We start from the raw sequence: 26,438 nt of genomic DNA, 5'->3' as shown, positions 1-26,438 counted from the left end.
AGGCTAATATAAACTAAACGAGAATATTGAACTATGCATTGAGATTATTAAACTAAACAATGAGAATACTGAAATATGCCATAACATTGAACTAAACAATGAGAATATTGAACTAAACAATGGGAATAATTACCTAAACAATAAGAATACTGAAATATGCCATGGGAATTTTTACCTAAACAATGAGAATAGTGAATTATACGATGCAATATTGTTATGAGAACCAATCTGTGTTAAGGTAAGTTGTGAGGCAACGGGCCTAAAATACACAGAGAGAGGTTGTCCCCGTGTTTAATAAGGCCACTTATATAGCGCTGAACTCCACGCCGCGGGGACATGCTCTAAGCAAGTAAACACAATTGACATTATTATTACCCCGGAGAACCCAAGCTGCCTGTGAGGCGCTGGAAGGTTGATATTCATATGACTTATCCCAGGATGAACTCATTCACTACTAGGTGAACAGCGGCAATTTTGGACAAATTGAGGCCACGTGTGTCACGTGTACGGTATTTTTGGGCAGGGCTGAAGTCCTCGAAACTCTCATGAGTCAAGCTGATAAACACGTCACGCACCAAATGACTCTCCGTCCGTGATGTGATTTGTGTTGTTAATTTATCAGGGCGGTTTAACAGAAATCGAAATTTCACAATGAATGGATCATTAGAGCTGCAAACAGAACAATGTTTTGGTGTTTTTTTTATAATTTATCTCCATAATTTATTTTTATCATATATTTCTATATCGACGCATAATGCATAAAACCTTTAGCGTATACATCTCTGTATCGGAGATTGCATATACAGGCATTGTCAGCTGTTGAATATCCTTCCTTAGATCAATCGCATTGCCCCAAGACACAAGTCTCTAATTAATGATAGAAGTTAATATTTTACTATGACACGCAATAGAGTTTCTCTCTGTAGCTGTTGACGGCATTAAGAGCACCTGTTTTATCAAACAGAAATCACGGCAGGGGACACGTTGTACACATTGAACCCATCTGAGGAATCAACCCACGTACGATTTTGTCGATACCATCAGCATGTGCTTATCACATTCACTATCCATGTACCTGTCTATCGTCTTCTCTTTGTACTAAGGGTCTATCTGACTATCTCTCTCTCTATCTCTGCCCCTCCCTCTCTCTCTCTATCTCTCTCTATACATCTCTCCCTCATGCTCTCTCTATATATCTCTCTCTCTATCTCTCTCTATATATATATATATAAATCTCTATATATATATATATATATATCTATATATATATATCTATATATATATATATATAAATATATACATATATATATATATACATATATATACATATATATATATATATAATATATATATATATATATATATATATATATATATATATATATATATATATATGTCATTATATATATATATATATATATATATATATATAATATATATATATATATAATATATGCGTCTTATATATATGCATTTAGAATATGTATATGCATATGTATGTATATATGTATATGTATATATATATGTATATGCTGCATTATGTATATGTATATATATATGTATATGTATATGTATATGTATGTATGTGTATGTATAATATGTATATGTAATATGTATATATATGCATTTTATGGCTATGCATGTTGTATATATGTATATGTATATGTATATATATGTATGTATGTATATGTGTTGTAATAATGTATGCATGAATATATGCATAACTATGTATGTGTATGTATATGTATATGTATGTATATGCAATATATGTATGTATGTGTTATGTATATGTAAAACATATGAATATGTGGAATATTATGTAATATGTATGTGTATGCTGTATGTTTATTAATATGTATGTATGTATGTATGTATGTATGGGATATGTATGTAAACATAATATGCTTGTGTATGTATTTTAATATATGTATATATTTATGTATATGTATATGTATATGTATATATATATATATATGTATATATATATATATATATATATATATATATATATATATATATATATATATATATATATATATATATATATATATATATATATATATATATATATATATATATATATATATCTCTCATGGAGTTTTCTTGAATGTTCTGTTCTTTTGTCCGCACATAGGGATGTGTTCAACCCCAGAATATCCACAAGAAGGGGTGATCTTAAAGCTGTGGCACGTCATTTAAAAGATGACTGTTTAATCCTCAAGAATAAATAATGTCAGTATGTCTGCTTATGGATATTTGATGAAATCCAGTCTGTTTTCTATGATATGAGTATGTGTTCATTGCTTATCTTTAAATCCTAATCTCATAGAAGACGAATACCATTTTATCTTAATTTGTACCACATATATCAAAGAACGTAAATATTGCATAAAGAAATGCCATTGGCAAAACCCTAGTGTCTATAAACCTGTACAGTTACTTGTGTGTAATAATAATAAAACCATTGTAAAATTAAATAAATGTTTAATACATTGCAATCAAATGATACGTTCTCACTCTGCTTAACATGCCCATGTACATATCTGTATTCAGTTTCAAGACGAGGAACCAGCTGGTTGAAGTCTTAAGAAAGAATATGTTCTGTTCTGTTCACTACTAACACGTCCCTGAGCTGTGCACTGACGCTTCACTGAGCCATGAATATTAATCAAAGCCCTGGCCTTTCCTTCACAAGGGCGTCGACTCAACCATTCAGAACCGTATTGATTGAGTTTGAATGTAGCATTGGGTATTGGGAGCGGGTCAGGTGTTGAAGCTACAGGTGTTTGGGTTGTTGTTGCGTTATACCATGGCAACGCAAATGCAGGTCACTAATGACCAACGTTAGCTGCGTGGCCTGGTCGCTACAGGTATCTGCTGTTGCAAACCATGTTTCAGGACAGGCCCCACACCAGTGAATGTGGGTGGGTGGGGGTCTGAGTGGTGGGTGGGTGGGTGGGTTGGGGTCTGAGTGGTGGGTGGGTGGGTGGGGGTCTGAGTGAGGGAATGGGCGGCCGGGCGGGCGAGCGAGTGAGTGTTGAGTTGAGTTGAGCTTTACGTCACATCGGCATTATTCCAGCCATATAGTGACCAGATCAAGTTTCCATTCATTACCATTTTATGTCCAAGGTCCAAAAGAGTTATATTTTACAAACATACATATTCATTACATTTCTTTTTCAAAACAGAAAATGTCATAGCACCAAATACAAAAGCAATCAATTCGTTATTCTCTTTATAAAGTTACAATTTATGATACAGGTCAACTTCCCTTAGGTAGTTTACAGTGAGTGAGTGAGCGAGGGTGGAAGCGAGGGAGGAAGGGAGCGATAGAGGAAGCAAGGGAGGGGACATATACGCTCACCCACAAAAGAGTGAGTTTAGTTTTACGCCGCTCTTAGCAATATTGCAGCAATATTATGACGGGTGACACCAGAAATGGGCTTCACACATTGTACCCATGTGGGGAATCGAACCCGGGCTTTTAGCATCACTCACTCACTCACTCACTCACTCACTCCTCACTCACTCACTCACTCACTCACTCACTCACTCACTCACTAACCCACGTGCCACATGTGCATCACATTTATAATCAACATTTAGTATCGAGCACCTCATCTATTAGGAATTAGGAATTTCCTAAATAATTAAGATAAAACAGGTAAAAAGTAACCATGGTTAGACCAATGTTGTAGAGTTTTCTAGCGAGTAAGCCACACATGATTGACCATTTATTAACAATGGAACTTCTCCAATGTTTGGTTGGGAGATGGGGCATGTATTAAGTTTTTAATGTGAGGTAGTTGTATCAGGACGTGCAGTGACATCTGGAATACATTCAGCGTTAGGCACGGGGACTTGGTTGAGGTAATCTATTAATTCGACATGCCGGTAGGGGCATCGCGGCCATAATGTGGTATTGTCAGACAGACAGACAGACAGTTTATTCTCAAGAGAACCCACCAACGGTGGTACATGAGAAAAGTACAATATAAATTCGCATATGATAATATAATCAATCAAGATGACAGCAATATAAGGTAAACACATATATATAGTGAAAGTTTCAATGAAATATGACAAAGTAAGTTAACATGATTCTCATGCAGCTGCAACTAGTCTGAAGATGATGTTGATGAATTTAGACAGGTCTTTCACATTTTTTACCCTGGTGCTAGATAAACATTTTTTTAGCTTGAACATATTAGGCCATTCGTAGAGATCTTGACGTATGTGTATAGACCGCGGCTGGAGAAGGGCTTCACACCTGAACAGGTAGTGGAACTCATCACCAACCGCCGGGGAATTACATAGATGGCACAAACGTTCCACTCTTGGGGTATCAGACCAGCGTCCAGTTTCAACTGGTAAGTTGTGATTTGTTGTTCTAAATTTCAAGATTGGGTAATAGACGTGTTTTGGTAGATAAAGGTATTTTTCAAAACTTATATTTTCTTTAAACATTTTATAGTACACACCTTTCGGGCTTTCAATAATGGAACTATGCCAGTTCTGCAGGAACTGGTCTTTCAATATTTCTTCAACTTTTGAAGCTAACCATCGTGAAGAACACATAAAAGGATTGTCAAATATATCACCTAATCCACAGTTATTTAATGTTTTCTTAACGAACGTTGTCCATAGTAGTTTTTCAGTGTTGTCAGTGAAATTACTGGTGATAAATCTGTAGATAATATTTGTTAGTTTTGGAGTTTCATTATGACTTGCCATTTCGAAGACCTGCTGCCAACTTAAGAAATTTTAAATGAACCTTTTCAATTAGTTTTATGTTTTCAAATGCCCAGATTTCAGAGCAGTACATTAGGATCGGAGCAATCAAAGTGTCAAATGCCGATATTATACAGTCCAACGATAGATTAACTCGTCGTGCTTTTTTTAATAATAAGAACATAGCTTTTGTTGCATTTTCTGCTAAGACTTTAATGGCTTCTACAAATCTCCCGTTTCTGTGTAACTTTATTCCAAGGTAGGTATAAGTATCAACCATTTCGATAGTTTGATTGCCGAACGTGAATTTATATTTTAGTTTACTGTTTTTAGCAGGCCCGCTTCCAAAAACTATTATTTTGGTTTTGGACAAGTTTACTTTAGTTTCCATCGTGAGCAATATACATGAAAAGTGTCAGTGATTGTTGTAAGTCTTCAGGGTCTTCACTGAATACGACAGCATCATCTGCATATAGCAAGACAATAAACTGCAGGCAAAGTATCAATTCGGTTTCGGTTTGGTATTCTAGATTAACACCTTTACTTCCTCGTTTCAGTAGAAATGGCTCAATATCATTTTATAAAAGTGAAAACAGAAGTGGCGATAGATTTTCCCCTTGTCTTACTCCCGTGTTGCATGGGAAGAATGAGGATATTTGATTATGTAACATGACAGTGGATTTTATATTCTTATACATGTTCTTTACTAAGTTAAGAAATCTACCAGATATTCCACAGTTTAGCAGTTTATACCACAGACCAGCCCTCCACACAGTGTTGAACGCTTTTGTGAAATCAACAAAGACGCAATAGAGTTTACGTTTTGTTTGTTTTAAAATTTCCCTAACAGCATGTAGAGCATATACATTGTCGCTTGTAGAGAAACCTCTTCTAAATCCTGCTTGAGCTGGAGTTAAAATATTATTTACTTCGACAAACTTAGTGAGCCTCGCATTAAGAATACTTGTGAATAGTTTACCGAAACAACTGAGAATTGTTATAGGTCTATATGAGTTTGGATCTAGGTGTTCGCCCTTTTCTTATATATCGGTCTGATTATACCCTTTAGCCAACAGTCTGGTACAAATCCGGAACGAAGTATCAAGTTAAAGAAATGGGTTAGGAGTGGTATTAAATGTGTGGAAGCATCAATAAAATAATCATTTTCAACAAAGTCCAGTCCAGTGGCTTTATTTCTTTTAAGATTTTTGATTGCCGAAAGGATTTCCTCACCCGTTATAACCTTATTTAAGACATCAGTGTCACATTGCTGATCATCTACAACATCATCTGATATATCCTCATTAGATTTGGATTCATTAATATCTTTATAGAACTCAAAGAATGTTTCAATATCAGGTGTATTATCAGATTTAGTGACATCCCCCTTTACTCAGTAGCTTCCAGTATTCTTTGGGCGAGTGTTTCATAAGGTCACGAAACTGTTTAGTGGTCTCATTTTGAAATTGTCGCATACTTTTGTCCATACATTTTTTATATGCTCTTGACGTTTGATGATAATGCGTTCTATTTAATGGAGTGTTACGTGACTTATATTTTCTTTTAGCTTTATGGAATGATTTTCGCATTTTCCTACACTCATTGTTAAACCACGGTTTATCTTTTTTTCTTTCTATTCTGTTTGGGACGATTCGCGCGAACACTCCTGACGCCGAAAGTTTCGCGTGCAGCGTCCACCAGCACGTGCGCTATGTCTGTTGCAAGCTCGTTGACCAGATCTGGGTCAACACCGCGTTCGCTTGCGCTTTGTGTACGCTCAGTGAGGCGTGCGATATTATCAACATTTATATTATTGCAGTAGAGGTCCGATTTTTTGGTATCATATCGTAACGGTTTGCCTATAGTAATGTTATCTTCCATTGGATTTACCGAGGGATGGACAATTTCATTGGTGATGTTTCTATGGGATTTTAAAACAAATTGAACAGGGCAGTGGACATCCATTACAGATAAAGAGATTTAAATTCTTACACAATTCTATCAATTTAAACCCAAAGTTGTTAGCCCCATCTTTATCTTGTGTGCACCTCTGGTGTGGTAGGCTCAGTTTGTCTAGTATATTCAGAGGGTTAATATCATTTTCAAGTTGTGGTACGTCCATTTCGAAATCATCAACAATGTGCTTATCAAGTAAAAGGTAATCACACATAGTGTTAGTTCTGGCATTGAAATCCCCCATAAGGCTTACATAATCACTGACTGATAGATAGTGTAATAGGGATTGTTCAATCTCATTAAATGCGTTACAATTCACATACTTAGAACCTTCAGGTGGGAGATATACATTACCAATGTACATATCCTGATCAATGTGAAACACAGACTTTGATATCTTAATCCACAGAACATAAGTGCTTTCTTCTTCTAGACATGTGACTAAATCTTTTAAAGTATTTCTGATTGCAAAACCAATACCACCTGATTTTCTTAAGGACCCAGACCTGTGATGAATATGTAATTCATATCCATGCAATCTTAGATCATCAAAGATGTCAGTTTTGGTTTCTTGCAGACCAATAATGTCATACTTCTCAATAAACTCTGTAAATTCGGCATATTCAAGTCTCTTTCTTAGACCACACACATTAAGATTTAAAAAGCTTACTATCTGTTGACTATAATCATTTGCATAAGCATCATCTTTGTTATTAACATCATCATCACCATCATCATCATCACCATCATCATTATCATCATCATCATCATCAACAACAACATCAACAACATCGTTATCATCAAGATCACTATCACCATCAACATTACCGTCCGCAGCAGCAGAAGAAACACAATCATTATTAACGCTTCCCTTATCTATGACGTTCAAGGAATGGTCATGTACAGTTTCAAATGTTGCCTTGGTTGCACAATCAGTTATAATTTCATTATCCATGATATTCAGGGGAGTATTATTTACAGTTTGCATAGTGGAGTTATTTGAACAGTCAAATGCAATTTCTTCATCTGAGATATTCATATAGTTATCATGTGCAAATTCTAATGTAGGGTTGTTCACCCATTTAGATGCAGTTTCTTTATCTGATGTGTTCAGATAGTTATTACTTACATACTCAAATGTGTGATTGTTTACACAATCAGATGCAATTTCTTGATCTGTGATATTCAAATAGGTGTCATGTGCAGATTCTAATGTGGGACTTTTCACCCATTTAGATGCAGTTTCTTTATCCGATGTATTCAGATAGTTATTAATTACATATTCTAATGCATGATTGTTTACACAATCAGATGCAATTTCTTGATCTGTGATAATCAAATAGGTGCCATGTGCAGATTCTTCGAACAACTGATTTCTGGCTGTCTAGGTGCAATTTGGATTCGATGAACTCTCTGAGTAACACTTCGGAACTTTCAAAAGTCGGGGTACTTTCTGTTTCTGGGATGTTGCCAAAAATCAGATTATCCCTCATTGATCTACATCTTTGATCTATGATGGATTCCTTGAGTTGCAAGTTCTCCTGACTAAGTTTACCAAGAGTGGATATGTTCCCCGTAACTTGATCTTTTAGGTTATTCAGGTCACGATGAATATCAGTTTTTCCTTTTTTCCAATCTTCGTATTGATCGGTTACAAACTTTACACTTTCCTCTACACCTGAAACACGACTTTTCACATTGTCGACTTCACCCACTGTCGTGCGTTGGTTAATTTGGACCTTTTTTTTGGTTGTGTCTTTGTGAGATCAGCAACCCGACAAAACGACAAACGTCAATTCCTATCATCCATTGTCACTTGTAGTGGAAACAGCCGGCATAGCCTTTCATGTGCGAATGTGTTCACCTCCAGTGCGACAGTGAATTGCATAGAACCATTTAGAATCAATACCCATAAGTTTGCAAAACCGAATAAATCGATGACATATATGGATGTATATTAGCAGCAGCCTGTTCCTATCCGACAGTGAAAGGTCTATCTAGGTAGTGTCATGAGGTAGTGAATGCTTGAAGAGAGATACCCTTCGCTTGTCGAAATACAGACTCTATCAGGGTTATTTTACACTTCTAGTAAAAGTACTGACGATGTACATTTTGTATGTTATAGATAGATCGTCTTTATTTCCTCCAAAATTGAAGATACATATGCATGATTTAGCAGATATTACATTTTACAAGGTACAAGTGTATGAAAGTTATACAATACAAAACATTTAAAGATATGTATATATGGGGGATGTAAATCTAGTAACATGTGATGAAAAACCGTTTCCATTCATGAACAGCTTTACTCGTGATTTTCATACATTGAATCCATAGATCAGTATCAAGATCTCTAATGTTGTCATTTGGCACTCCTCAAGTAGAAAACTAATCAGTGCATCATCATCATCATTCCAAACACTTACAAAGGTTGTAACATCCAATAGATCAATGAGGGAGCTAAGTAGTCGCTCTCTGTTACATTCCGTTTGTGGACAAAGAAATACATGTTTTACAATGTCATAAGCATATGTGCCACATAAGCATTCTTTAGATTGTATAGCGAAAGTGCCGACACGGATAAGGTAGGATATGTCATAGAAATAATCTGAATCATTAAGAGCTATTAACCAAAGTTTGTTACTAGCAGCTGGATTGCGTAGGAGAGCGTATCTGTGGAGATTGACTCTGTAGTTAAGCTCAGAGGTAACGACATTTGCTTCAAATTTTGAGACTTTATCTCTTACAAGATTTGACCATTGATTTTTGGTAACAAATACAGATGAGTTACGATAAATGTCAACATATTCAGTAAGATCATATTTACAGGTAAGATATAACATATGGTGTAAAGGAGAGGATTTACACTTCAGCATGTTTTGCATACTATCCTTACAATCATGTTGAGCTAATCTATAGTGAAGAATTCGTTTGAAAATGAAACTAATATCAGTGTTAAGCAGTCTTCCCAGGAACAATAATGCTCTCTGATCAATATACGCACGTAGTGATACAAGTCCAAGACAGTCTCTGGCAATGACCGAGCACGTGCGTTTAGAGAACCCTTGTACTTTTTACAGAAGTACTTTTGCACACATTCAAGCATATCGTATTCTTTAGTTGATATGTTACACCACATATTACAGGCAAATAGACCACAGGGTAGTACAATACGTTCCCATATGCGTACAGCATGCATAGGGTGAAGACCACCAAAATACAATCCATGACTGTGGTTAACATTGACTAGCTTTCTAAGCTTTTCACATATTAAAACAGTACGATTAAGGGTAGATTTAGCGGTGTTTATGTACAGGCCCGCATATACGACATCGGTTTTGCGGTTAATAACATGATCACCCAAAATAGCTCTGGGCATTCGTGTTTATGATAATCACCAAACAGAAGGAAGGCACTTTTACCAGCATTAAACCTAAGGTGCCATGTTTTTGCATAATCAGATATAACATTCAATAAACATTGAAGACCATCAGATTGTACAACTTAATAGGGTTGTATCATCTGCAAGTAGGATACCAGGGGTAGTGGCCCAGGGCAGGTTTAAGCCTCTTCCTGAATTATCAGCAGCATTTAACAGATCGTTAATGTACAGTGTAAACAACCAAGCCGATAGGACCCGTCCTTGCCCAACACCCTGACGTATTTCAAAGGTATCCGAAATATGTCCGCCAATGCTAATACGTGATTTCATTGATGAAGAAAGTATGTATAAAAGTCTCCACATTTTACCTTTAATTCCAAAGTTGTGCAGTTTTAGGAAAAGACCATTAAGCCAAACCCGGTCGAATGCTTTTCATTATCGACAAATGCACAGTATACTGGCGTTTCTCTTTCATTGTAGTAAGCAATAGTTTCTTGGAGCGTAAATAATGCGGTCTCTGCTCCAGCACCTTTTCTAAAACCAAACTGAAAGGGTGAGGAAAATTCTTTACTTCTGTTGCCCAGCTTTCGATTCTATTCAAAAGCAATCTTTCAAAAGTTTACCTAAAACTGGAGTAAGTGTGATGCCTCTGTAATTAGAAGGGTTATCCTTACTTTTACCATGGCCTTTGTGGATTGGGAGTATATTCCCCACACTAAACAACTTAGGAACATATTCATAAGAAACAATATCATTATAAAACGTAAGAAGGTGGTTGATGAGTGATCTTCCACTAAATTTAACATGCTCATTTACAATATGATCCGGGCCTGGGGATTTACCCGTCTTCAATGATTTTACAGTTTTCAATAGTTCATCACCAGTAAATGGACATAAAAGATTCATACTGGTGTCATTACAGTCATCAACGTCTTGTCTTGTGACAAGATCTTCAATAAAACTATTAACAAAACAGGTAAAATCTTGATCAAAATTGATATCTTCATACGGCTGGGAGAGATCCTAAAGTACTTAGCAAATAGGTTACAGATACTTTCTGGAGTGTCACAGGTCTCGTTCTCGTACACAAGGGTTTTAACTCGTTCTTTATTGCGTTTGTACTTTTTGTAACCCTGGTATATTCCTGAATATCAACTTCGGCTGCTTCATAGATGTCCCTGAACTTTTCATCTTGAAGTTTACGTTTTGATCGGCGATGTTTTTTTCGAAAGATTCTCTTAGCCTGCTTATATTTTACGTAGTGAACATCGTCCTTATTTCGTGGCTTACCCATATGGACCCATTCTTTACGTGCGTGTCGCATATCGTTATGACATGGCTTTAAATTATCCCTCTTCCAGTAGGGTTTTAAATGGGATTGAAATTTTGAAGCAGGAATACTGATATTGGCTGAAGCATGTAATGAATCAAGGATGAAATTATGGTAGGCTTCAATATACTCCTCTGGTGTGTTGTAATCAGCTATATCTAAACTGACATTTCTGAAATAATTTTCAGTCTCATAGCGATAAAGCATCAGATCAATGCTGTTGGCCTTTCGCCAGTTTAACTTTTCACCCCATAGTGATATTGACGTACATCATCAGTTACATGCATACAAATAAGTATAGGGTAGTGATCTGAGACAGAGTACGGGATGGAATAGTCAATATCATAGCCAACAATGCTACTTCTACAATCAGTGTTAACAAAACATAATCGATCATAGTTTTAACCTGTCTACATTTACTAGTGTAGGTGTAAGCATTTTGATTGTCCAGTGGTACAATCGAGATCAGGTCACGTTCCTTCAAAGCTCTCTGCAAACACTTAGCTCGAGGTTTTAATGCTGAGAGAGTCCGAAGGTCAGTATTAAAATCACCAAGTATTACAGTTTGTCCATGATATGAGCAGGTATCGTATACATCCATAGCATTATGGAGTTCTTCTGCGTAGACAGTGTCCATGACATTAGACGATGGAAGTCGCACACCAACTATGTACACTGGAATGCCACATTTAGTCATCTTAACACCAATGATGTGTTCACTGTTCGGTATATTTAATACCGAGACACTACAACTATCTTGCTTCCTGATGAACAATGCAACTCCACCAGCTCCTCTAGGTGAAGAATGGTTCTGCTGGCATTTGACACACACATGGAAGTCGTCATGAAGATCAGTTAGAATTGGTTTCTGATTGTCATTCAGCCAGTGTTCACTTAGGAACAGTATATCACAGCTATCCAGTTTATACTTGAGTTCCGACAAACAGTTCGTAACACCACGAATATTCCATGTAATGACACGAGATAATGACATTACAAGAATCAGTATGTATAAATTGCAAGACATATATTACTGTCCGTTACCTTCATGTCCATTATCGCCGTACCATGTATTATTCGGAACCCATTCCCGACAGTTCACGTTTTCAGGCCAGAAATAGTCGTCATCCATGATGACGTCAGCAGAGTCTCTAGTGACTGTAATTCGTATGGTGTATGTCGGGTTACGCGGACTGTCCCAATGCTTCATCAATCTGGTATGAGATATCACAACGCCACGGTCTTTAGCGTAATCCACTATAGCGTCTTTGATGATGTCAAAAGACTTGTCAGCCCTGACATAACTTAGCACTAAACGTTTATTCCTATGCTTCGAAACACCACTAAATGACTTTTTCCACTCATTGTTGAATGTCACAGTTCTGGCTTTCCTTGTATTGCTCTGGGTTTCATTATCAGCACGCTCATCGTAGGGGTGAGAGTGTTCACAGATGATTACGTCATTGTCGGTTGGAGTGATTGGTGTATCCTTGCGAACAATAACCTGTGGTGAACTTGGCATACGATGGGCTTGTGCTGCTGTGGGTGCGCTTGGGGCTTGAGCATGCACTTTGTGGATATCGTCAAAGTCAGCATCTGACAACTGATTACCTAGCTTTACAGTGTCCGAATACAATAACTTGTTTCTTGTGTTTATGCAATCCATCTTCCCGTCAACTGCACGTACACTCTTATCAATAGAGTTTAGCATTGTAATGAAAGTGTCCTTTGAGTCTCTCAATTCTGCTTCACTTTGTTTAAGTTGATTGCAAAGTTTTAGGTTTTCCGCTTTCAACACTTTTTCTTTGGACAACAACGCTAGGACAGGCACTGACGTTGTATTTACAGGTATGTTTCAAAGGGATTAATTAAAGGTACAGATGACGTGCACTCTATATGTTCCAAGGGGAGATGACGCACTCGTTGTCTTTACCAGCGAAATTTATATAATTGTTTACGCATGTATTACTGGTTCCAACAGTCATTTGGAAACTCGTACTTCACATATTTTGTTTCCAAATCAAACCGCTAGGTAAATCGGTCTCAGCGAGGACGGGTACGGACAGGTATTTTTTTTTAAAATATCTGAAACTTCTCGGTTCTCCAGTAAAGGTACTGATGAGGTACGCTCTGTAAGTTCCAAAGTGTGCCACAATGGATAGCACGCCCATTGTTTTACCGGGGATCTTCACATAATTGTTTACGCACGTATTACTGACTGTTAGGGTCATATTGAATTCATTACAAGGGAAGCGTACCAAAAAGGAATTAGAAAAGAAAAATATATACATGCTGTGTTGCTTTAATACCTGTTACCTAAGAAGATCATCAGGCTCGCTGACTTGGTTGACACATGTTATCGTATCCCAATTGCTTAGATCGTTGCTCATGCTGTTGACCACTGGATTGTAGAGTAGAGACTTGATTATTTACAGACCGCCGCCATATAGCTGGAATATTGCTGAGTGAGGCTTTAAACAACAAACAAACAAACCGAACAAGATCGATTTTAATTAGACATGGGTGTCTTAGGCCTACAGTCGTCGCAAATACGTCGTGAGTCCAAGCAAGAAGATCTCCGGCAACTTGTGTCGTTATACTTTTCGAAGAACAACTGGGGACGGTGGGTGGCATAGTAGTTAAAGCGTTCGCTAACCGAAGACCCGGGTTCGGTTCCCCACAGGGTACTATTCAAGAACCCCATTTCTGCTGTAGCAGCCATGATGTTGCTGGAATATTGCTAAAAGCGGCGTATAGCTACACTCTAAGAACCACTAGGAAAGAGATCGTGACTCTATCTCGAAATATGGATACAAAAAGGCAAAAGTACAACTATTTTAGGTGAGGTGAGGTGAGGTGAAATTGGGTTTTAACGTCGTGCTTGAGAACATTTCGCTCATATGACGACGTGCATGCGTGTGTATGAGTATGTGCGGCTGCTTGTACTAGCCCAGACTGAAGCTGGTTTTATAGTACTAGCTCACCGAGTTACCATGCCGCAGTGGAGCATGAATACCCCACTCAGACACAGTATACTGACTCCGAGCCGACCAGTCCTTGTTGTACCCATTAATGCCGAGCGCCAGACAGGGACCAACAAGTACCATATTTTAACGTCTTTGGTATGACGCGGTCGTGGATCGAACCAGCGACCTTCCGCTCTCTGTCCGGGCGGATGCTCTAACCACTACACCACGGAGGCGGTCACAACTATTTTAGGGGAGAGACCGATGAATATCCAGGTTGCAAATATTTTACCTTTAGTAACCTAGGCTTGTGGTACGAGGCGACTAACGGGATCGGGTGGTCAGGCTCGCTGACTCGGTTGACACATGTCATCGTATCCCAATCGCGTAGATCGATGCCCATGCTGTTGATCACTGGTTTGTGAAAATGTACAACTGTGTTGTTTACAGAATTAGTATTCATCCGCAGGCTGTACCAAAAGTCATCTTAGTAGTTTGGTGACCCTTTTTGACTCGATGCGTGTCGTATTTTCCCGCTCAATCACGTGACCCAAACAAGAAACGTTACGTCATCAATTCGCAGGTATGCCAGAAATAGCAAAATGCCCAAGGACATATATATATATATACGACGCCTTACAGCAATGTGTCTGGACTAAAGAGTAAATAAAAATGTTGACATGCACATCACTCTTTTGTCACAAATATTCGTGGTTCTTTGGCAACGCGAAAGCAGCACATAATTAATCATTTTACATATCCTTCATTCGATAAGGAAGCGAAATTCGGACGAAATGGTTGACTGGTTTTGTGTCCCCCGAGGCGTCAGTCATCAATCCTGCAAATGACAGACATCTTCAGAAAACATGGACAGGTGAACCCGTGACCCTTCGCACTGAAATAACACTGTGTGACTCTGGTGTATCAGATGTGCTGGACATTTAGGTGACCATCTGATGATTTACCTTACAGTCATATTGTTTATACATTGTGTACACAGACATAAAGTTACACTTGTACACGTCGAGGCAACTATGTGCCTATAGTATTACAAAATTTAGATTGAATACCCGGGAAATGTTTTTCTACGGAGCTAATGTACATATCCTGTTTGGATCTTCTATTCATTCACTCGACCTGTGTTTGTTTCAGGCGGCGGATAGACGACCCCAACTACACCATCAGAGGCGTTAGATTTCGTAGATCATGAGTAACCCAGTATTATGAGATACTTCCTGCTGCTTGGACAATCAACTGGTTCTGTATGTCAAAACTTCACTGCACGTTGAGCTACCGCCTGACTGGGAGCCTGTCTTAGACCGACCGCGTTACAGACGAGACGCAGTTGCAAGGAGGGAAGGAAATACAACAGAGTTTGGATATCACTACGTTCACAAAGGAAGCGTGTGTGTTCAGATATCACTGTTTACAAAAAAGATTACACAGCGTGATATATCTGCTATCACAAAGAAAAGGTTTATTGCTTGGATATCATGACTTTCACAAAGAACGGATATATAATGTGATATATATTCTTTCACAAAGGAGGGCTTTGCTTGGATATCACTGCTTTCACATCGAGTTGTATGTAACCTTGATATCGTTACTTTCACAAAGGAAGGATACATATCGTGAAATCTGTGTTTTAACAAAGGAAAAATATATGGTGTGATATCTGTGTTTTCTCTATGATGGGATATATTGCGTGATAATATTCGTTTCACTGAGGTAGGATATATTGCTTGGATATATATTGGATTATTTGCTTCAATCATCACTTTGCGGACGGTTGGTATGTGCACACAAACATCTACAAACATTGATTCATCTGTTTGAAAGACAGCCTGGTTAGTGTACCTTTCACAAAAATGCTTTTCACGGCAGGAAATTGATTTGGATAGAGTATACCAATCTGTACATTTCCGAGAAGTTGTGGAAGTCAATTTTGGGGAAGAGGTGAAAGGCATTATTGGATCAAGATGAGGCTGACAATTACCTGCAACCGAACCAACGCACTGCTCTGTCTCGCTGTCCTAGCATCACTCTGGACCATTCTATACTTTAACTTGTCTCACACCAACAGGCAAGCTGTCAACAGAATGTCAATGGTCTCCCAAGTGCCGATAGGGGTTGTTGCTGTTGCTGCTGCTGCAGTCGGTGACAAGAAACCAGTTGACAAACCCGCACTTTCTGGGAAAAGTGACTTCCTGTTGAAGTCCGAACTCGTCGGCGCCACGGTGGTCACGAGGTCAGCAACAGACTGGTCACGTGACGATGGTACGTGCGATGGGGATGAGCATTACGTGAAGACCGTGCTTCATTCTGTAGCGGGGGACCTGCCAATCTTTGTCCACCCAAAGAAGATTGATGTGTGGGTGTCGGGAAATGTCATCGACGGCAGGGTGTGGGAGCACGACCAAGTCAGGAGATTCCACGACATTGTAAAACAAGATGGCGACCTGCAGTTTGTGGATATAGGCGGTAACATTGGCGTTTATGGATTAACCATGGCCAAGCTTGGACGGACGGTGTTGTTTGTGGAACCCTTATTAAAAAATGTACAGAAACTGTGCAACTCAGTGCGCGCTGGGAAGTACCCGAATGTTTATGTAATTCATAACGCTTTGTCGTCGACCAGGTTCAAGGTCGGCTTCGGAACGTATGAGGGAAACGTCGGCGGAACATATGTGAAAAACGCATCGTCATCAGGCGAGACAGCTCAGGCCGTGCTGCTCGACGACGTGCTAGAAGTCTTCAAACTGAAGAAAGTCGCCATCAAACTCGACGTCGAGACTCATGAAGCAAAGGTACTACTCGGAGGAGATAACTTTTTCAAATCGGTCGACGTGAGATATCTTCAGCTCGAATGGGGACCTCACAGGAAAAACCCGGATGGAAGGGAGATAATCGACTTCTTGACCAGATATTTCATGAAGCCTTATCACCCAGCTACTGATCAGCTTCTGGACACGAAGGATTATAGTACATGGCCCGGGGATGTGTTCTGGAAGAAGACAACGTGATAATTCAGGGACTGACCATTAGATGAGTGTTGCAAGTGAATTAAAGTAATATGTATTTTGAATTATATCACTATAGAAATTAACCATTTTGTGACGTAAGTGAACCAGTTACGTGTTAGTGATCCGTTGGTGGGGTGGGGTTGTTTATGATCTGAGGGAGACAATCTGAGTCAGCGATCTCATGGAAGTCAGTATCTGGGGAAGTAAGGAAGTTCCCTTACTTAGGTGGAAGCAGTTCATTAAAATGTAGAACTTCAGAAAACAATATAAGTGAAACAATCTCATTAAAATCAAGACTCCATTGCTCTCTGCGTTAAGATCTGATCTGAATACTCAGGGTAGAAGATGACATTTTCGATGCATTCTGACTTCTGTATTTCCAAAACGCCTGCAGCCAGGGTGCAGTGACCACAAAAACTGCGATGTGACATCGTTGTGAATATTTGCAACACTTTTTTAACGCCAAAAGGGATAAATGTCGAGGTGTTTGTTTTCTGGTTCGGTTTTCTGTTCCTTGACCTGTGAAGATCCAGGTTAGAATTGATCTTCAGAGATCCATGTTTGTCGTAAGAGGCGACTGACGGGATCGGGTGGTCTCGCTCGTTGACTTGCTTGACACATATCATCATATCCCAATTGTCTGTGCCAGGGGGCGGTGGGGTAGCCTAATGGTTAAAGCGTTGGCTCGTCACGCCGAAGACCCGGGTTCGAATCCCCACATGGGCACAATGTGTGAAGCCCATTTCCGGTGTCCCCCGCCGTGATGTTGCTGGAATATTGCTAAAACGGCGTAAAACCAGTCTCAGTCAGTCAGTCAGTCTGTGCCAGACACGATTATTTACAGACTGTCGCAGCATAAAACTAAACTCACTCACTCACTCAAACTTCCTTGTTGCGAATTGGCTTATGGCAGCTAAGTACCCAGCTATAAAACAAAAAAATATGCAGCTATCAAACACAAAGATGGGATCCAAATCTGTCTTGGTAATTGAATCATCCCCATAATTAGAATTCCGAAAATGCTTTCAGTGCGAGGATAGTTTTCGTTCCTAACAGGGATATTTCCAAATATTTGTATCACAAGAGTTTCCATCTATCTTATTTCTTCTCGTTTTGACATGTCTACAGAAAGTTTCACACTAAACGTTTTATCCTGTATACTGAAAAGCTTCACACTGAACGCTTTATCCTGTATACTGAAAAGCTTCATACTGAACGCTTTATCCTGTATACTGAAAAGCTTCACACTGAACGCTTTATCCTGTATACTGAAAAGCTTCATACCGAATGCTTTATCATGTTTACTGAAAAGCTTCATACTGAACGCTTTATCCTGTATTCTGAAAAGCTTCATACTGAACGCTTTATCCTGTAAACACAAGGTTTGATACTGAACACTTCATCCTGCATACTGAAACTGACGGTTCTGTTCTCTACCCTGGTATATCCCCGCCACGTAGCTAAACTAAGTCGGCGTGGGTTTTATTCCCCACATGGGTACAATTCATGAAGCCCATTTCTGATGTTACCTGCCGTGATATTGCTGGAATAATGCTAAAAGCGGCGTAAAAATAAACTCACTCACTCAATCAATCCACAGGGTGGTGGGGTAGCCTTGTAGTTAAAGCGTTCGCTCGTCGACCCGTGGACCTGGGTTTTATTCCCCACATGGGTACAATTCATGAAGCCCATTTCTGATGTTACCTGCCGTGATATTGCTGGAATATTGCTAAAAGCGGTGTAAAACTTAACTCATTCACTCACTCAATCCACAGGGTGGTGGGGTAGCCTTGTAGTTAAAGCGTTCGCTCGTCGACCCGTAGACCTGGGTTTTATTCCCCACCTGGGTACAATTCATGAAGCCCATTTCTGATGTTACCTGCCGTGATTTTGCTGGAATATTGCTAAAAGCGGTGTAAAACTTAACTCACTCACTCACTCACTCAATCCACAGGGTGGTGGGGTAGCCTTGTAGTTAAAGCGTTCGCTCGTCGACCCGTGGACCTGGGTTTTATTCTCCACATGGGTACAATTCATGAAGCCCATTTCTGATGTTACCTGTCCTGATATTGCTGGAATATTGCTAAAAGCGGTGTAAAACTAAACTCACTCACTCACTCAATCCACAGGGCCGTGGGGTAGCCTCCAACAATTGGGAATTTATTTCATATCTGCGGGTTTCCTAGACTAACGCTTAGTCTCTGAATATATATAATTTTGATAGTAACAAACAAGCCCATTTATATTGAAAAGGAGCCCCAGGGAGACCAGAGATTCAGAACCTGAGGAAATCTAGCCTTGCTTTATTTAGGGCTTTAGCACTGCAGATGGGGCTTGGCAGTAGGGAAAATAACGTGGTTCAGGGACTGTGAGACAGACTACGGGTTTCCTTTCAGTTGTATTAATGTGCAATATAGCGTCATCGGCGAGTTGATGCATATGAGTTTATTTGAGTTTAGTTGCTATTCTGATGCAACATCACGCACAAATTCGAGTTTATCGAGGAACTTCAAAGACGACTCACGGGATCGGGATTGTTTGTTTGTTGTTTTACGCCGCACTCAGCAATATTCCAGCTATATGGCGGCGCTCTGTAAATAATGGAGTCTAGACCAGACAATCCAGTGATCAACAGCATGAGCATCGATCCCGGGATCGGGTGGTAGGCACGCTTAAATGGTTGATGTCATCGTATCCCGATTACGAAGACCGATGCGTTTGATGTTGGTTGGTTGGGTGGTTTGTTGTTTAACACCACACTCATCGATATTCCCGCTATATGGCGGCGGTTTGTAAACAATCGAGTTTAGACCAGACAATCAACATCATGAGCATCGTTCTACGCAATTAGGATACGATGACATGTGTCAACCAAGTCAGCGAGCCTGACCACCCGATCCCGTTAGTCGCCCCTTACGACAAGCATGGGTTGCTGAAGATCAATTCTAACCTGAATCTTCACAGGTCGCGCTTGCTGTCAATCGTGGGGTTGTCTGGTACAGAGAATCTCACCCGAGTGTCTTTTGATATCAAATATATCACCACGTGTTGACAAAGTTACAAATATCCAAGGCTTGCCGAGGATACTTTTACGTTTATTAACAAGTGTTGAGATATTTGATATCAGAAGACACGAGGGTGAAATTCTATTTATCATCAAAACGTTTTCAGTGAAAAATGTACATCTCGGAACAGGGTACTGCCAATAGACTTGCAGTGGAGCGATGTCATAGCATTGTGATGTCATCAAATTCATGACGTCATATCATTGTCCGGGCATTGTACAAAATCTACTGTCAAAACGATATCTCCAAGGAGATATTGTTTGATCTCACACAAGCAATATCTCCTGTGGAACACAGTTGTGGATGATAAATTCGGTTATTTTACAGACCGAGGTTATATTGCTTCGTGGGGCGTGAAACGACGAACGAATATATTGGTGTTATTTCAATTAAGAATGTTGTCCAATTTGACATGTGTTTTTATGCTAGTATACTTTCCCATCTGGTACAATGGCATGTGTTGTCAGATTTACAGAAATGTTTATGATCTGTGCAAAATAGGAATAAATAGAGATTTGTCCCAAAGCGTAGATGTCGTATTGTATTTACAACACGAGAGACTGAAAATATTACATTGTATTTCCCGAGTGAGAGCGAGTGAAATTTCATTTTTCTAGCACGAGAGTTGTAAATACAATATGACATCTACGCGAGTGTGTTAATTTCAATATTAGGCCCACTCTTCAGAAGGCTTTGATTACAATTAACTGTGTTGTACCGCAGTTTCAATGTTGAAGGCGATCTAAATATAGCCTGGAAGCGTATGAATACATATAGGGCAAAGGTAAATATCGCTGCCCGCATTTTGATGTCACGTGATTGTCTCAACTTCCCCATGAAAATGGCCTCTTGGGTATATTACACGTGTGCTAAGCATCAAAAATATGTCATCACTTATTTTAACACATGTGGATAATAAAATCAGTTTAAATACATCTGAACAGTTTTTTGTTTGCATTATAGTGTATTAGGCCTATACTGAACGCCAATTCACCAACAGCCAGAAGCGTATCATGTCAGTTGAAGAAAAGGAGAATATAGTGTCCTGTTTGTATGGGCTTGTCAGTCTGTGCAATTTCTTCAGGGGGAAGGTACAATGTGTGAAGCCCATTTCTGGCGTCCCCCTGCCGTGATATTGCTTGAATATTACTAAAAGCGGCGTAAAACTTCTAAACTCACTCACTCACTCACTCGGTATCAACAGCCAATCGGACAATCCTGTCCAAGAGTCAAGTCCAAAATAATACTAAGAATTGTCTCTTTATCCCTGAGGATGAGTCTTGTAATGGTGCCACGTGCGACCTGTGCATTACACGTATAATCAGCATACAGTATCCAGCTCCCCAACCATTTGGAATTAGGAATTTAATTAATAAATTCAGATAAAACAGCTAAAAATAAACATGATTAGACCAATGTCTTTTTCTAGCGAGTAAGCCATACATGATTGGCGATTTCTTAACAATAGAACGTCTCCAATGTTTGGTTGGGAGTGAGTGAGTGAGTTTGGTTTTACGCCGCTTTTAGCAATATTCCAGCAACATCACAGCGGGGGACACCAGAAATGGGCTTCACACAATGTACCCATGAGGGGATTCGAACCCGGGTCTTCGGCGTGACGAGCCAACAAAGCTTTAACCGCTAGGCTACCCCACCGCCCCGTTTGGTTGGGAGATGGGGCATGTGTTAAGTTTTTAATGTGAGGTAGTTTTACTGGGACGTGAAGTGGCGTCTGGAATATATTCAGCGTTAGGCACGGGGACTTGGTTGAGGTAATCTATTAATTCGACATGCCGGTAGGGGCATCGTGTGTTGTTGCTGTTGCAGCTGTTCACAGCGCGACAGTGTGGTAACACAACAAAACGACAAACGTCAAAGTCCCACCAATTGTTCATTTTTTTTTCACTCATTACTCACGTATTAAATGTGAATATTAGCAGAACATAACTCCAGATTCAAAGACAGGTGAACAGTTATTAAATTACATTTGTGACGTCATTCCATTGTCTGTTCGCTCCATTACTTTTCAGGAATGGAGCGATGTGTACCAGTTTCAAAATAAAACCTTCATTTTGTCATTTTGACATTTAATTTTGAAAACAGAAATATTCCCAATACTTCAAATGTAATATAAGTAGGGTAATATCCTCGTAACTCTGGGGCCTCGGCTCCATTATTTTTTAAGGAATGGAGAGTTACTCGGACATTACCCTCTACGTATTTTGTCAAGTCACCATGGGCAGCAATGCAGGCTTCAATGCGGCGGGGCATACTACTGATCAAAGAAGTTAAAAAGTCGTGGTCCATGCTGTCCCAATATCGGACCACCTCTTCTTTCATTTCAGCAATATTTGTCAGATGTGTCTTATTGACACTTTCCTTCATAAGTCCCCTAACATTTCCTATTGGATTTAGGTCAGGGCTATAGCTTGGCCAATCTAATAATGTCCGCAACCAGGCGATGTTTTGGGTCGTTGTCCTGCTGGAAAATCCAAAACTTTCCATAGAGCACGTGAGCAGATGGAAGTAAATGTCCCTCGAGAATATCTATGTACCGCTCACTGTTCATATTCCCTTCAAATACACACAGGGGCGTTGCCACTAACTCAGATATGCCACCCCACACGTTAGATTTCGGGCTGTACTTTGGGCGTTGACACAGTTTGTTTGGTTTAGAATTTCAGTGTATAAGGAAACAGCCACACATTACTTTCATCTGAGAAGATCACATTGTCCCAGTTTAAATTTCTATGCCGTAAGCACCAGTTCAACCTTCGCTCCTTTTGTTCAGGTTTCATGATCGGTGATGGAATTCCTCGACTTTTCTGCCAACCCATTTCATGCAGCTCAGTTCTAATTGTCTCTTTACAGACAGCCACAGTTCCTCTATCAATCATATCCAGCCTTAAGTTTTCTAAACTCCTTCGTTTGTTTTTAGAAAAAAGAATACCAAGCCGCCTCTTGTCACCGACAGTAAATTTTCTGGGCCTTCCTGTGCCTCCCTGGTGCTAAAAACACGATAAACAGTGGACAAATGGATGCCTGTTCTACTTGAAATCACTTTAGCTGATCTGATGTCCTTGTTATAATACTCTAAAATCAACTTCCTCTTCTCTAAATCATCCATACTGAACATCACTGAAAATGTCGTCTGCTAGCAAGTAAACGAAGGGGGATAACTCTTCACAAACTAATGAATAAGGATTAACAGAGTTGTCTCTCTTGAATGAAACCAAGCACTTGATAGCTGGTCAAGGTTGTTTATACTAGAAATCCAATTGAACATATTCCTAAAATTCTCAATAATTTCTGGTCATACTATATATGTTAGCGTCAATAACGAAACTCCGTCAGTGGCGTTACTGCCTAGTCAATAAGAGAACAGATGTCCAAGGTTAGTCAGTAAGCTTATTGACTGAGTCAATAAGGATACTGCCTGAAATTTATAGTAGGCAGTAGCGTTACTCCCTAATACATAAAACAATAAGAATACACATTAAAAAGTTGAAATTTATTGTCTCATCTCATATACACAGAAGAGTAAATTGATTGATTACATATTCATATTACATGAAAACTTGAGGACATCATAAATGTGGATTATTTATTAGAGCAAGAACTGGAATTATGTACGGAACCGTAGAAGGGACATCGAATGAGAAAATAAATATCAATAGTAAGTCGTGGGCACGAGATAATAAGGCGAGGCCACGAGATAATAAGGCGAGGCCACGAGATAATAAGGCGAGGCCACGAGATAATAAGGCGAGATAATAAGGCGAGGCCACGAGATAATAAGGCGAGGCCACGAGATAATAAGTCGAGGCCACGAGATAATAAGGCGAGGCCACGAGATGATAAGGCGAGGCCACGAGATAATAAGGCGAGGCCACGAGATAATAAGGCGAGGCCACGAGATAATAAGTCGAGGCCACGAGATAATAAGATCATACCGAATGCTTTATCCTGTATACTGAAGAGCTTCATACCGAATGCTTTATCCTGTATGCTGAAAAGCTTCATACCAAATGCTTTATCCTGTAAACACAAGGTTTGATACTGAACACTTTATCCTGCATACTGAAACTGACGGTTCTGTTCTCTACCCTGGTGTATCCCCGTCACGTAGCTAAACTAAGTCGGCGTGGGTTTTATTCCCCACATGGGTACAATTCATGAAGCCCATTTCTGATGTAACCTGCCGTGATATTGCTGGAATATTGCTAAAAGCGGCGTAAATTTAAACTCACTCAATCAATCCACAGGCTGGTGGGGTAGCCTTGTGGTTAAAGCGTTCGCTCGTCGACCCGTAGACCTGGGTTTTATTCCCCACCTGGGTACAATTCATGAAGCCCATTTCTGATACCTGCCGTGATATTGCTGGAATATTGCTAAAAGCGGTGTAAAACTAAACTCACTCACTCACTCGATCCACAGGGTGGTGGGGTAGCCTTATAGATAAAGCGTTCGCTCGTCGGACCGTGGGCCTGGGCTTTATTCCCCACATGGGTATTGGAATATTGCTAAAAGCGGCGTAAAACTAAACTCACTCACTCACTCACTCAATCCACAGGGTGGTGGGGTAGCCTTATAGATAAAGCGTTCGCTCGTCGGACCGTTGGCCTGGGCTTTATTCCCCACATGGGTACAATTCGTGAAGCCCATTTCTGGTGTTCCCTGTCGTGATATTGCTGGAATATTGCAAAAAGCGGCGTAAAGCAAAAGTCACTCACTCACTCAATCCACAGGGCCGTGGGGTAGCCTCCAACAATTGGGAATTTATTTCATGTCCTAGACTAACGTTTAGTCTCTGAATATATATATAGTTTTGATAGTAACAAACAAGCCCATTTATATTGAAAAGGAGCCCCAGGGAGACCAGAGATTCAGAACCTGAGGAAATCTAGCCTTGCTTTATTTAGGGCTTTAGCACTGCAGATGAGGCTTAGCAGTAGGGAAAATAATGTGGTTCAGGGACTGTGAGACAGACTACGGGTTTCCATTCAGTTGTATTAATGTGCAATATAGCGTCATCGGCGAGTTGATGCATATGAGTTTATTTGAGTTTAGTTGCTATTCTGATGCAACATCACGCACAAATTCGAGTTTATCGAGGAACTTCAAAGACGACTCACGGGATCGGGATTGTTTGTTTGTTGTTTTACGCCGCACTCAGCAATATTCCAGCTATATGGCGGCGCTCTGTAAATAATGGAGTCTAGACCAGACAATCCAGTGATCAACAGCATGAGCATCGATCCCGGGATCGGGTGGTAGGCACGCTTAAATGGTTGATGTCATCGTATCCCGATTACGAAGACCGATGCGTTTGATGTTGGTTGGTTGGGTGGTTTGTTGTTTAACACCACACTCATCGATATTCCCGCTATATGGCGGCGGTTTGTAAACAATCGAGTTTAGACCAGACAATCAACATCATGAGCATCGTTCTACGCAATTAGGATACGATGACATGTGTCAACCAAGTCAGCGAGCCTGACCACCCGATCCCGTTAGTCGCCCCTTACGACAAGCATGGGTTGCTGAAGATCAATTCTAACCTGAATCTTCACAGGTCGCGCTTGCTGTCAATCGTGGGGTTGTCTGGTACAGAGAATCTCACCCGAGTGTCTTTTGATACCACCAACAACCCTCAGTGCCGCAAATATGCATAGATTTGCTGATAAATTATCCCCGAACTTTAGACGAATGTGTTGGTTGCTGGACACTCAGTGTTTTCTGCTGTGTCATTTCCCCGGCTCAATAAATATAGCTCGGGGACTGACTGAGTTTTGGTTTTACGCCACTTTTAGCAATATTCCAGCAACATCACGGCGGGGGACACCAGAAATGGGCTTCACACATTGTACCCATGTGGGGATTCGAACCCGGGTCTTCGGCGTGACGAGCCAACGCTTTAACCACTAGACTACCCCACCGCCCCTATAGCTCTGGCAACACAGATAAGCAGGATCACATCAAAAT

The 26,438-nt window shown here is 39.8% G+C and overlaps 1 protein-coding gene and 1 long non-coding RNA gene across 2 annotated transcripts in view; one reads left to right on the top strand and one right to left on the bottom strand.

The window, feature by feature from the left end:
* LOC124263549 overlaps positions 1 to 17,876 on the top strand; it is a 29,445-nt gene extending 11,569 nt beyond the window's left edge. Inside the window, exon 2 of the mRNA XM_046698207.1 lies at positions 15,518 to 17,876. Within this exon, the coding sequence (XP_046554163.1) occupies positions 16,345 to 17,388 (1,044 nt within the window). The 5' untranslated portion in view covers positions 15,518 to 16,344 and the 3' untranslated portion in view covers positions 17,389 to 17,876. The remainder of the gene's footprint in view (positions 1 to 15,517) is intronic.
* Positions 17,877 to 18,690: 814 nt separating this feature from the next.
* On the bottom strand, positions 18,691 to 24,520 carry LOC124263550. The gene is made up of 3 exons (XR_006894872.1): positions 24,407 to 24,520; positions 23,887 to 23,889; positions 18,691 to 18,743 (listed from the first exon to the last, which is right to left on the bottom strand). It is a non-coding gene; the product is annotated as an uncharacterized LOC124263550 (long non-coding RNA).
* Positions 24,521 to 26,438: the final 1,918 nt, after the last annotated feature.

Source organism: Haliotis rubra, unplaced genomic scaffold (assembly GCF_003918875.1).
Source record: "Haliotis rubra isolate DU_JTF1 unplaced genomic scaffold, ASM391887v1 Scf89, whole genome shotgun sequence".
Lineage (NCBI taxonomy): Eukaryota > Metazoa > Mollusca > Gastropoda > Lepetellida > Haliotidae > Haliotis > Haliotis rubra.
The sequence above is the reverse complement of the archived record's forward strand: the minus strand, read 5'-3'. Positions and strand labels throughout refer to the sequence as shown.